Raw genomic sequence first — 12,375 nt, 5'->3', positions numbered from 1 at the left:
CGAAGAAGAGAACAGAGGGACGAATGGAAAGAGAGGACAAAGGAACGAGGAAACGAAGGAAGGAATGAGAGAACAGAGGGACGAATGGGAAGGGGAGAAATGACCGAAGCAACGAACGAGAGACCCGATGAACCAATGAAAGAGGGAAGAGATGAATGAAAGAAAAAAGGAAAGAAGGAAGGAGACAACTGATGGACGAATAGAAAGAACAAAGAAATGAACAAATCAAAGAGCAAAGGAGAATGAAACAAGGAACGAGAGAGTGAACAAAACTGTGTGAGAGAGAACACCCCAGTGAGGAAAGGACGAGTGAAGGGGAAAAGCAACGAAGAAATGAAAAGGGAATGAACAGAGAAGGGAAGAACAGGAGGAAGGAAAACAAGGAGGATGCATTAAAAACGGATGGAAGTGGGGGACAGATTGAAAGAGTGAACCCAGGCATCCGGGCCAAACCCCAGGGTGTCAAAACTGTGAAGGAGGAGCAGGTGGCAGCTGGACAGAAGGATGCTGGATGAGATACAGACATAAAGCACCCCCTCCGGGGGGCCTTGTGGGGAGCACTGCCCAGCTGACAGGAGGCGGGGTGAACCCGAGCCCCGCTCCAGCTCCGACCTGTGACAGCCAGGGTGTGAACCCAGGAGTCCGGGCAGAACCCCAGTTTGAGGACCCGCAATTTGAGGGAGCTGTCCCCATGCAGTGTTATGTGTGGCTGTTCCTAACCGTCCTGCCCCAGAGGTAGCTGCATCAAAGAATCATAGAACTGGAAGGGACCTTGAGAGGTCGTCTAGTCCAGTCCCCTGCACTCAAGGCTGGACTAAGTATTGTCCAGACTCTCCCTGCCAGGGGTTCCCCCCAACCTGCTCTTCAAAATCCCCAGGGATGGAGATTCCACAACCTCCCCAGGCAATTTATTCCAGTGCTTAACCACCCTGACAGTTAGGAAGTTTTTTCTAATGTCCAACTTAAACCGTCTTTGCTGCAATTTGAGCCCATTGCTTCTTGTCCGATCCTCAGACGTTAAGAAGAACAATTTATCTCCCTCCTCCTTGTAACGACCTTTTATGTACTTGAAATCTGTTCTCATGTCCCCCCTCAGTCTTCTCTTCTCCAGACTAAACAAACCCCGTTTTTTCCATCTTCTCTCCTAGCTCATGTTTTCCAGCCCTTTCATCATTTTTGTCGCTCTTCTCTGGCCTTGCTCCGGTTTGTCCACGTCTTTCCTAACATGTGGTGCCCAGAACTGGACACAATCCTCCAGCTGAGGCCGTATCAGCGCAGAAGAATCACTCCTCATGTCTTGCTCACGACACTCCTGCTGATACAGCCCAGAAGGATGGTTGCTTTTTTTGCAACAGTGTCACACTATTGACTCATATTTAGCTTGTGATCCACTGTGACCCCCCCAGATCCCTTTCCGCAGTGCCCCTTCCTAGGCCATCACTGCCATTGTGTGAGTGCGACTGACTGTTCCTTCTGAAGTGGAGCACTTTGCATTTATCCTCACTGAATTTCATCCGACTGACTTCAGACCATTTCTCCAGTTTGTCCAGATCATTTCGAATTCTAACCCTGTCTTGCAAAGCGCTTGCCACCCCTCCCAGCTTGGTATCGTCCGCACACTTCATTGGTGGACTCTCTACGCTGTTATCTAAATCATCAATGAAGATATTGAACAGAACCGGATCCGGAACCGATCCCTGTGGAACCCCACTTGTTATGTCCTCCCAGCCGGACTGAACCACTGATAATGACTCTCTGGGAACGGTTTTCCAACCAGTTTGTGCCCATCATACAGCAGCTCCGTCTAGGTTGCTTTTCCCTAGTTTGCTTAGGGGAAGGTGACGCGAGACAGTATCAAAAGCTTTACTAAAGTCTATACCACATCTAGCACTTCCTCCCGTCCACACGGCTTGTTACGCTGTCAATGAAAGGTATCAGGTTGGTTTGACACAATTTGTTCTTGACAGTTCCACGCAACTGTCACTTATCACCTCAATATCTTCTAGGTGTTTGCAAATCGACTGCTTAATGATTTGCTCCATTATCTTTCCGGGTACAGAAGTGACACTGACTGGTCCATAATTCCCGGGTTCCTCCTTCTTCCCCTTTTTAGAGCTGCCCCCTAGATTTGTCCTTTTCTGGTCATCCGGAATCTCTCCCATCTTCCAGGTTTTCTGAAAGGTACCTCAGCCATCTCCTCAGGCAGCTCCTTGAGGATCCTAGGAGGCATTTAATCGGGCCCTGGTGGTGTGAAGACATCTGATGTGTCTAAGGAATGGTTAACTTGTTCTTTCCCTATTTTAGCCTCTGATCCTACCTCGTTTTCACCGGTGTTCACTACGGTAGCCGGCCGCTCGCCACCGAGACAAAGACGTCATTAGGCACCTCGGTCATTTCCACATTCCCCCCTCACTGAGTAACAGGCCAACCCGGCATCTCAGGTCCTCCGCTATCCCTAGAGGACAGACTCTCCAGGTCTCCTCCGGGATCTCATAGCCTGGCCTAGACAGACACAGACATCAGGAACCCAGGCATCCTAGCTCCCAGCCCCCCACCCTTCCTGCCTCCCTGTCCCCTCTGTTCTAACCACTTGATCCCACTTACCCTCCTCCCAGAACTGGGGAGAGAACCCAGGAGTCCTGGCTCCTAGCCCTCTCCCCACAAGCGCCAGACCCCACCCCCTCAGAGCAAGGAAAGAACCCAGGCCTCCTGCCTCCTACCTCTCTGGCTTTTCTGTCAGTTGCTCAGCGAGCTGCAGAGAGGGAGGATGGTGAAATGCCACCAGTGAGGAGACATCACAGACCCCCCACCACACAGCTGCCCCCAGGGGTCAGGGATCCATGGTCCACCTCAGCCAGCCCCACTCACCTTCTTCAGCTCCAGGGAGATCTCGACCTGCTTTGCCAGCTGTGGGGGAGAGGGGTCAGACTTGCGCCCCTCGAGCCCGGGACCCTCCCTCTGCCCGCCCAGATCCAACCCACAGATCCCACTGTCCCCATCCTGGCTGGGACCAACAAGCCCACATCTCCCCCTTTCACCACCCACAATCTGCACTTGCTCCATCTTTGACAGCAGAGCTGGGAGGGGTTAGCACCTGGTGTCTGATCTGTGGGGCCTGGAGCACTGGTGAAGCCCCCCTGCTCAGCCCCCCACAGCACAGCAGCCCTAAGCACCCGGCCCTTCCTGCCACGGGAGAGCGCCTTCTGCTCAGCTCCCACTCCTGCTCCCCACAGCACGGTGCCCCCCAGAGCCCGGGCCTGACTGCCAGGGGAGAGCACCCCTGCCCAGCCCCCCTCAGCGTCCCCCAGTGCCCAGCCATGACTGCCAGGGGAGAGCACCCCCTGCCCAGCCCCCCCACCCCACAGCATGGTGCCCCCCAGAGCCCGGGCCTGACTGCCAGGGGAGAGCACCCCCTGCCCATCTCCCCCCAGTGCCTGGTCATGACTGCCAGGGGAGAGCACCCCGACCCCAGCCCCCCCCAGCCCCTGGCCATGACTGCCAGGGGACAGCACCCCTGCCCAGCCCCCACCCCACAGCACAGGCCTCCCAGAGCCTGGCCCTGACTGCCAGGGGAGAGCGCCCCCTCCCAGCCCCCGCGTCCTGCTCCCTGCAGCACAGGGCCCCCAGAGCTTGGCCTGCCTGCCAGGGGAGAGGCCCCGCCCCCGGACGAGCTGCAGCCCGTAGCCTGGTACCTTGGACAGCTCCTGCATGTGGGGTGCTGTTCTGGAGCCGGCTGTGGACTTTGTTCCGGAGCTGCACTGCCACGACTGCAGGGAGCGACAGGGGCTAGATGAGGAGCTAGGACACAGATTCATTCTCCCCCACCACACACTGACCAAAGCGCCATACGCCCCCCCATGCTGACCCAACTCACCTCCCCATACAGCTTATCCCCCTTGCCCTCCTCCTCCCCCAGAGGCTGCCAATTAGGGCATCCCAGAGCCAGGCATCCCCCTCATTAACCCCTTCCCGGCTCAACTCCCCCAACTTTCAACAACAGGGTTAGAGCTGGGGGAGCAAAGGGGGGCTGGGAGCCAGGACTCCTGGGCTCTCTCTCCGGCTTTGGGAGGGGAGTGGTGCCTAGTGGTTAGAGCAGGGGGGCTGGGAGCCAGGACTCCTAGGTTCTCTCCCTGGCTCTGTAGGGGAGGGGAGGTAGTGAGTTAGAGTGAGGGTGGGGCTGGGAGCCAGGACTTCTGGGTTCTCTCCCCAGCTCTGGAAAGGGAGTGGGGTCTAGTGGTTTAGAGCAGGGGACTGGGAGCCAGGACTCCTGGGTTTCTCTCTCCAGCTCTGGGAGGGGAGTGGGGTCTAGTGGTTAGAGCAAGGGGAGTGGGGGAGGCGCTGGGGGTCAGTGTTTGCCTGTGCCCCTGCCAGGGCTGGTGTGAGGAAGTTTTGCACCTTAGGCGAAACTTTCACCTTGCGCGCCCGCCCCAGCCCTGTAGCAGCTCACCGCCCCCCCTCCACCCTGAGGTGCCCCCCCCACGGCAGCTTCCCCCCGAGGGAGCTGTGCTGCACCTCCCCACCCCAGTTCACCTCTGCTCCATGTCCTCCCTGAGCACGCCGCCCCTGCTCTAGTTCTCCTCCCCAGGCTTGCGGCGCCAAACAGCCAATTGGTGCCGCAAGCCTGGGAGGGGGAGAAGTGGAGCAGCGACCGCGCGCTCAGGGAGCAACGGCTGTAAAAAAAATTGGGGGCACCGCTTTTTGGCACCCCAAATGTTGTTGCCTAGGCAACCGCCTAGTTCACCTTAATGGTAGCACCAGCCCTGGCCCCTGCTGGAGGGGACGAGCCGGACCCGTTTGCCAAGTCTCAGCCCCGGGGCTCCGGGGCCAGCAGCTCTTCACCACGGGGCCCCAGGCTGCAGAAGTCGCTGGGATCAGCTGAGAGGGATTGATCTGGGGAACCGGGGCCTGCTCTGTTAAGCTCCCTTCCCCGCCCCCAGCTCCTGCCCCCTCAACCCCCCAGCCCCCAACCAATGCCTCTGTCCTCCCCCAGCTCCCAGCCCCTCCCCTCTAGCCCGCCCCAGCACCATCCCCTTCCAGCCTGCCCCCAGCTCACCCCTCCCCTTCCAGCCCCTTCTCCACCTCTCTAGCCCCGCCCCCAGCTCCACCCCTCCCTTCCAGCCCCTCCTCCACCCTCTCTAGCCCCGCCCCCAGCTCCACCCCTTCCAGCCCTGCCTCCTCCAGCCCCTCCCCAGCTCCACCCCTCCCCTTCCAGCCCTCCTCTACCCTCTCTAGCCCGCCCCCAGCTCCCTTCCAGCCTGCCCTCCTCCAGCCCCTCCCCAGCTCCACCCCTCCCTCCAGCCCCTCCTCCACCCTCTCTAGCCCCGCCCCAGCTCCACCCCTCCCCTTCCAGCCCTCCTCCACCCCTCTACCCCGCCTCAGCTCCACCCCTTCCAGCCCGCCCCACCCCCTCTAGCCCCACCCATTACCTTCCAGCCCCCCAGCCCCTCCGCCCTCCCCAACTCTTTAGCAGCTGCCCCATCCAGCCCCTGCCCCCCAGCTCCTGCAGGCGCTGAAGCTCCTCCCCCGACAGGGCCCGCCCCCGCTTCCGGCCTCGTCCTGTCGGCAGGCAAAAAACCCCGCCCCCGCCAGGCCTTTAAAGGCGCTGGTGACTTTACGGGCGGAGCATAGAGTTGCCAGGGAGGGTGAGGGAGAGAGCGTCAGCCGGAAGCAGGAAGTAGGGACCATAGAGAGGGGCCTGGCCCGCTGGGGGAAGAGAGTCGCGCCTAGACGCTGGAGGATCATAGAGAGGCTGGAGGGCGAGGAATAGCCGCCCCCCTATGAACCGGAAGTTATGACCATAGAGATGCAGAAGCGCAAGCAAGCCGGAAAAGGGGAGCGTCGCCCGCAGCACGGCTGTGACTTGAGGACCATAGAAATGTAGTAAGCGCGCGCGCGCGAGAGAGAGCGTCGCCCGCCAGACCGGAAGTGGGGACCATAGAGTTAAGGGACAGAGCGTCTCTTGTGAAACCGGAAGCATAGTGACCATAGTGACGCAGTCAGGGAGCGTCACCTCCTTTGGTCCTCCGAGGAGGGCTCCAGCGGCCCCTCCCCGATCCCAATTAGTGCAACCACCAGTCAGCCTGAATTAACGGTTAATTAGTGACACAGCGGGGGGGGCTCTCCCTGGCGGCCCCCACTTCAGACCCACCCAGGCCAGTTACTGGAACCCTTCATTAGCACTGATTACCCCGCCCCAATTAGCTAATTACCCCCAGTTAACGAGAGCCGGGGTGCGGGTGGGGTCATTAAGGCAGGTGCCTGGGGAGGGGGCGGGGGCAGCGCCAGGATCGATTAATGACTCAACCAGAGCCAATCAGTGCCGCCTAATTAACCCTGGGCTAATTAATGAGGCTGCCGCGCTAATGAGCGGCTAGGGCTGGGGGCCACCCAATTAACCCAGGCTGCCCCCCAGATCCTCTATCCACCCATCCCTGCTGCCTCCCCAGGGTCCCACCTCATCGCCCCCAGGCCCGCTCCCCCCTCCCCATTGCCCCACGCTCCTTTCCTTGGGCCTGCCCCACTTTCTGCCTCTTGCCCACGCGCCCCCCACCCACAGCACCCCAGCGGTCGTCCCCCTGCGAGGCCGGTCCCGGGGCGTCCCTGCCAGCCCTGGCAGGGGTGCCTCAGCCCTGGAGGTGTGCCCGCGTTTCACGCCAGATGCCTGGCTCAGTCGGATGCTCCGGGCCAAGCAGGAGGGCAGGAGCCCCAGGGGCTCCCTCTCAGAGGCCCCGCGGCCGATCCTGGAGGAAGAGCTGGACCTCGGGGTGGAGGGCTGCCCCACTAATGGGGTTGGGGCACAGCTTGATGGGTCTAGGCGCTGGGGACATGGAGACAAGTCGACGGGCTCAGCCCTCCCTGTGAGCCACCCTTGGCACCTTGTCGCTTCCAGCCCTGGCCCTGGAGCGCTGGAGAATCTCTAATTTCCAGTGCGAAAACAGGAGCCTGCGGGGCAGCGGCCAGCGCCCGCAAACATGGCCCCAGCGCCCCCCCAAAGCCTGAGAGAGCAAAGGAATCATTACTCCCCACATACACACATCCCAAATCAGACTCTGGACACGAAGCCATGTTAAAAAATCATCGGCAGCCTGGGTTTATTTGTAAGCATCTCAGAGCGAATATTTATTTCCATGTCTCGGTACAAAACTGGGGAGGGGGATACAGGTGGAGTTGGGGTAGAGCCAGCCCCCCAACCCCAAAAGTAATAGAGCTGTCACCCCTTGCCAGAAGGCTACTGGTCCCCTTCATGCACCCCAACAGTCATAGCTCCTCCAGCCCCCCTCCATGCAACCCACCCCCCCTTTTCTGTAACCTCCCCTTCATTCCCTCTATGCAACCCAGCCCCCAAAGCTTTGCTATGCAAAGCACCCCCCCAAATCTCCCCATCCTATTTTCAGACATGCCTTCTCCTCCCCCATGTCCCCCCACAAACTACCTCCCTTCCCATCGCTAGAGGGGACAGGCCCTGTGCCCCATTCCCACTCCCCTGAGCCAGCCAGTGCCCTGTCCTGGGGCCAGGTGGGAGCTGGTGCCCCCTAGAGGGGACAGGCCCCATGCCGCATTTCCTGCCTCCCTGAGCCAGCCAGCCCCTTGCACTGGGGCTGGAAGGGAGCTAATGCCCCCTAGAGGGGAAATTAAGGGGGATCCTTCATGCCTGTGGGGGTTATTGGTGGTGGGCTGGGCAGGGAGTATGAAAAGGCAAATGAGAATCCCCTGAACCCCAGATTTGGATGAGCCAGGAAAGGGTTATAATTTTCTCTTAAAAAAAATAGGATTTGTATAAAATAAAAGCATTTAAAAAAATTCCCTCCCACCTTGTCCCCCCAAAATCTGCCTGAGTCCCCCACAAGACATAGACCCCCAAAAAACACTCTCACCCTTATTTAGGGGACATATACACAATGGGGCTATGGAAAGGACAGGACTCAACAGTGACCCCCCTGCTCGTGTGTTTTTGGGGTGCCACACTTTTGGGGGGGCCATGGAAGGTTAGAGCCTGTGAGTCACTCCTCCAAATGTCACCCCAAAATAACAGCCAATTTGGAGGAGATAAATGTGGGTGTATGCACCCCCCCCAGAAGAGAGGATCCCATTAGTAGTTGATCCCCAAGGCTTCCAAGATTTGGCTTACAGCTATTTAATTCCCTCTGTACCCCATTTTCTGAAGGAGCACCCCTTTTTATTCCCCCAGTAGCAGATTTTGGGGTGCATTTGGGTGAGTGGCCTCAGTGCCCCATTTTCTGAAAGGACACTCCATAGCTAGACACCCCAGGAATACAAGTTTTGGGGGTACACCTGTTTTATCCAGAGGACCCCTCATACATAGCCCTCCTCCATGAAGCAGATTTTGGGAGTACACAATCAGAAGAGGGGGGAAATGTATTGGAAGAAGCTGGAAATAGGGACACTTCCATCCCAAAATTGGGGTGGACAGCCCCCTCGGGAATAAGCTGACACCCACTGGTTTGGAGGGGCCATGTAGGAGCCAATCAGTCCCCTCCCCCAATGGCCACACCCCCATTTTGTCCCTCTTAGGTTTCAGGGTGCATGGCTCTGTTCACAGTGCGGGCTCGGATGACCCCGATATTAACACAGCTGTGGGGAATAGCTCCTCTTGGGGGCTCCCCCAATCACAAGCACCCCACATACACAGCCTGTTGGGGAGAGGCCATGGGGCCCCCCTGACCCTCAAGTAGGCTGCAGGGGGAGTCCCCTGATGCTCCACAATCAAGGTTGGGGGGAAGGGAGGGGTAGTTTAGAGGAGGTGTGTGTGTGGGGGAGAGGGGTGTATGGAGGGTTATCCATTAAGGAAGAGAACAAATGGGGGGGGCGAGTATGAAAGGAAGGGGCAGAGCCTGTCAAAAAGGGATGTGTCTTGCAGGAAAGGGGGGGCAATGACTAGAGGGGTGGGACTGCAGATAAGGGATAGGGCCTATGTAAAAGGGGTGTGGTCTGGACAAGGCACGGCTTCCACGTGTGAGGGGGGCTAGAAAAGGGGTGGAGCTTGGGAACAGACAAGGGGCGGGGCCTATACAACAGGGCGGGAGGCAGGGTAAAAGGGGCAGAGTCTGAAACTCTGAGGCCCAGGCTAAAAGGGATGGAGCCTATGTTATGGGGGAGGGGCTTGAGGAGGGGTGGAGCTTTTGGAACTCTGGTGCTGTGCACAGACAGCTGGGGCGGGGCCTATGCAATGGGGTGGAGCTTGAGCTGAGAAGGAGGGGCTTATGAGCCTGGGGCCCCGCCCATGGAGCGAAAGTGGAGAGAAAGGGAGGAGCTTGCGGAGCCTATAAAAGAGGAGAGCAGAGCCTGGAGACAGCCAGGGGGCGGAGCCCAATGGGATTAGAGGTGTGGCTCCCCTGGCTCCTCCCACCCCAGAGGGGCGGGGCCAGGATCAGGAATCCTCCTCCATGCTGAAGCTGCTGCGGCGGCTGGAGCCTTTGGAGGCGCCAGGGGAGAGGGACGAGAGCAGGGGGTCGGAGGCCCCCAGGGGCGACAGGGGCCCCCCATCCTCCATAAGAATGTCCTCCAGGCCCCCATCAACCCCCAGCCCCAGGGGGAAGCCCAGCCCAGCCTCCCCCAGCTCCTCCGAGGGGAAGGCCAGGTCCAGGAGGCAGGCGGCGGAAGAGGCGGGAGCCGGGGTGCAGGAGGGACCCCCCAGGAATGGAGGGGGTCCAGGGCCCTCCGGCTTGGTGCCCTCCCCAGAGCACCCCAGGGGCAGCAGCCCTGCCGACGAGGTGAGGGGCAAGCCGTGCAGCTGGGCTTGCATCTCCAGTTCCTGCAGGGGGAGAAAATGGGTGGTTGGCAGACCGCCCCCTGCTGAGCCCCCCACTAATCCGCCCCACTCCCCACCCCCATTGTGCCACCCCAGTGCCTGGCCCTGCCTGCCAGGGGAGAGCACCCCCTGCCCCTTGCAGCACAGCACCCCCAGAGTGCCTGGCCCCACCTGCCAGGGGAGAGCGCCCCCTGCCCAGCCCCACAGCGCCCCCTGGTTGACCTGCACCCGGAGCTGCAGGCTGCGGTTCGCTTGCTCCAGCTTGCGCTGTCTCAGCTCCATCTCCTTGGAGCGCTGCTGCTCCTTCTGCAGCTTGCGGATGTAATCCACAGAGGCCTTTAGGATCGTTCCTTTGTTCCAGCGCATCTCCCTGGGGGCAGAAAAGAAGCAGGGGGGCTGGGAGCCAGGACACCTGGGTTCTCCCCCTGGCTCTGGGAGGGGAGTGGGGTCTACTGGTTAGAGCAGGGGGGCACTGGGCCCCCACCCCCACCCACCCCATCCCACACACACTTACGGGTCATTGGATTTGGGAATGAGGGTTCCCAGCTCCTTGATTCGGTCGTTGATGTTGAAGCGTCTGCGTCTTTCAACTGCAGAGGGAGAAATTGCAGCTCAGACGCCTTGGGCCCAGCCAGCCGAGGGTCCCGTCTAGCCCCCAGTTCCTGCCACTCACCCCTCCATGATTAACATCCAGGGCTCCCTAAACCTCTTCTTCCACGTCATGTGGCTGGCAGTTCCCCTGGCCAACGTCAGCGTGATTTCTCATTCCAGTGTGACCCACCTCCTCACATGGGTGTAATGGGGGGTGGGGTCCTGTGACTTCCCTCCCCAAATATCCATGCCCCCCCCAACTGCAGCCCCTCAAGAAGACTCTACCCACTAAGGAAGGGACACTCACTCAGGTTGTGATTGTCTTTTTTCTGCCTCTCCTTCATCAGCGCTTTGGCTTCATTCTCTGTGACCAGGGAAGAAGGGAGTGTATCAGTGGGACAGATGGAGGGGGGTCTGGAAAGACACAGCACCAACCACTGGGGAACGGGGGGAGAGTGCCCCTGCCATGCCCCGCCCCCCACCGCCGCTCCCCAGCATTGGGTACCTGACAACTCTGTCTTGATGTTGGGCAGGTCGGCAGGGCAGGAGTTGCTGACCGGGACGGTTGGGTCCGGGAGCCCCGGGCTGCTATAAATCTCCAGCAGGTTCCCGGCCACTGGCAGCTGCGTGGGAGACAAGGGGTTAAAATTCATTGTGGTGCAGTGACGCCTCCTGGCCTATGGGGGAGCTGTCTGGCCTGGCCACTACCTTGCAGGATGCCTTAAAGGGGCGGCATCTTACAGGGGCAATGGCCCATCTTGGCAGGGATGTTCCCGCCCACCCAGGCGCCCTTAAAGGGGTGGAGCCTCAGTTGGCCGCCACCCCCAGTCAGCCTTAAAGGGGCAGAGTCCAAAACCACCCCTGTTGGCCTTAAAGGTGCAGAGTATAAGCCAGTCACCACCTCCCAGTCACCCTTAAAGGGACGGCATTCCCTGTCCTACCACCCCAGCTGCGATCTGCAAGGGCCCCCCCCAGACCCTGCCCCCCATTACCGTGCTGGGCAGCTGCAGCCCCCCGTCTACGGACATGTAGTTCAGCATCTCGTCATTGTAGCTGGACTCCAGGCTGATGATCTCATCGATGACATCATCGATCTGGGGAGGGAGGGGTCATTAGATATGTTCCCGGGGTAGAGGGGAAAATGGGTGTTCCCGCCCCAGCCCCTGCAGCGTGCAGGGAGCGGGGTAGGTTGGGAGAGGCGGGAGAGGGGCAGATGGGGAGGGCAGCCAGGTTGTGGGCAGCAGGAGCACAGAGATGTGGGCTGGGGGGCTAGGGTGGGGGTCTTGGGGAAAGGGTTTGGGGGGAATGGGGGAGCAGAGGGGCTGGATGGAGAGCAGGGATTTGGGGCAGGGACACAGAGTGGAGAAGGGAAGGGGGCTGGGGAATGGGTGCCCAAAGGGGGGAAGGGGTTTGGGAGGAATGGGGGGGCAGAGGGGCTGGATGGGGTCAAGGATTCAGAGTGAGGGACAGATGGGGGACACGGGGAGCAGAGGGGCTGGATGGGGAGCAGGGATTTGGGGTGGGGGCCCAGTAGGCGGGAAAGGGTTTGGCAGGAATGGGGGAGCAGAGGGGGCAGAGGGGCTGGATGGGGAGCAGGGATTTGGGGCAGGGGCACAGAGTGGAGAAGTGAAGGGGGCTGGGGGAATGGGGACCCGGGGGGGGGAGGGGTTTGAGGGGAATGGGGGAGCAGAGGGGCTGGATGGGGAGCAGGGATTCAGGGTGGGGGCCCAGTATGGGGGAAGGGTTTTGGCAGGAATGGGGGAGCAGAGGGGGCAGAGGGGCTGGATGGGGAGCAGGGATTTGGGGCAGGGGCACAGAGTGGGGAAGGGGGGCCCGAGGGGGGAAGGAGTTTGAGGGGAATGGGGAGCAGAGGGGCTGGATGGGGAGCAGGGATTCAGGGTGGAGGGGGGGACCTCACTCACCTCCTTCTCCGAGTTGGAGCCGATGTGCAGCATGGCCATGGGGCTGTTGGGCGCGCTGCCGGGGCCCGGGGTGGGCTGCTGCCGGGGGGGCAG

At 60.2% G+C, this 12,375-nt stretch overlaps 1 protein-coding gene and 1 long non-coding RNA gene across 2 annotated transcripts in view; both read right to left on the bottom strand.

The window, feature by feature from the left end:
* Positions 1 to 1,849: 1,849 nt before the first annotated feature.
* Positions 1,850 to 3,768, bottom strand: LOC116818901 (uncharacterized). Its single transcript, XR_004372299.1, has 3 exons — positions 3,693 to 3,768; positions 2,869 to 2,907; positions 1,850 to 2,502 (listed from the first exon to the last, which is right to left on the bottom strand). It is a non-coding gene; the product is annotated as an uncharacterized LOC116818901 (long non-coding RNA).
* Positions 3,769 to 7,061: 3,293 nt separating this feature from the next.
* TFE3 (transcription factor binding to IGHM enhancer 3) overlaps positions 7,062 to 12,375 on the bottom strand; it is a 9,703-nt gene continuing 4,389 nt past the window's right edge. Inside the window, exons 4-10 of the mRNA XM_075070571.1 lie at positions 12,283 to 12,369; positions 11,353 to 11,454; positions 10,866 to 10,983; positions 10,668 to 10,724; positions 10,284 to 10,359; positions 9,992 to 10,139; positions 7,062 to 9,772 (exon numbers count right to left, since the gene is read on the bottom strand). Of these exons, the coding sequence (XP_074926672.1) occupies positions 9,389 to 9,772; positions 9,992 to 10,139; positions 10,284 to 10,359; positions 10,668 to 10,724; positions 10,866 to 10,983; positions 11,353 to 11,454; positions 12,283 to 12,369 (972 nt within the window). The 3' untranslated portion in view covers positions 7,062 to 9,388. The remainder of the gene's footprint in view (positions 9,773 to 9,991; positions 10,140 to 10,283; positions 10,360 to 10,667; positions 10,725 to 10,865; positions 10,984 to 11,352; positions 11,455 to 12,282; positions 12,370 to 12,375) is intronic.

This window comes from Chelonoidis abingdonii, chromosome 11, assembly GCF_003597395.2.
Source record: "Chelonoidis abingdonii isolate Lonesome George chromosome 11, CheloAbing_2.0, whole genome shotgun sequence".
Lineage (NCBI taxonomy): Eukaryota > Metazoa > Chordata > Testudines > Testudinidae > Chelonoidis > Chelonoidis abingdonii.
This window is presented reverse-complemented; position numbering and strand designations above follow the sequence as displayed.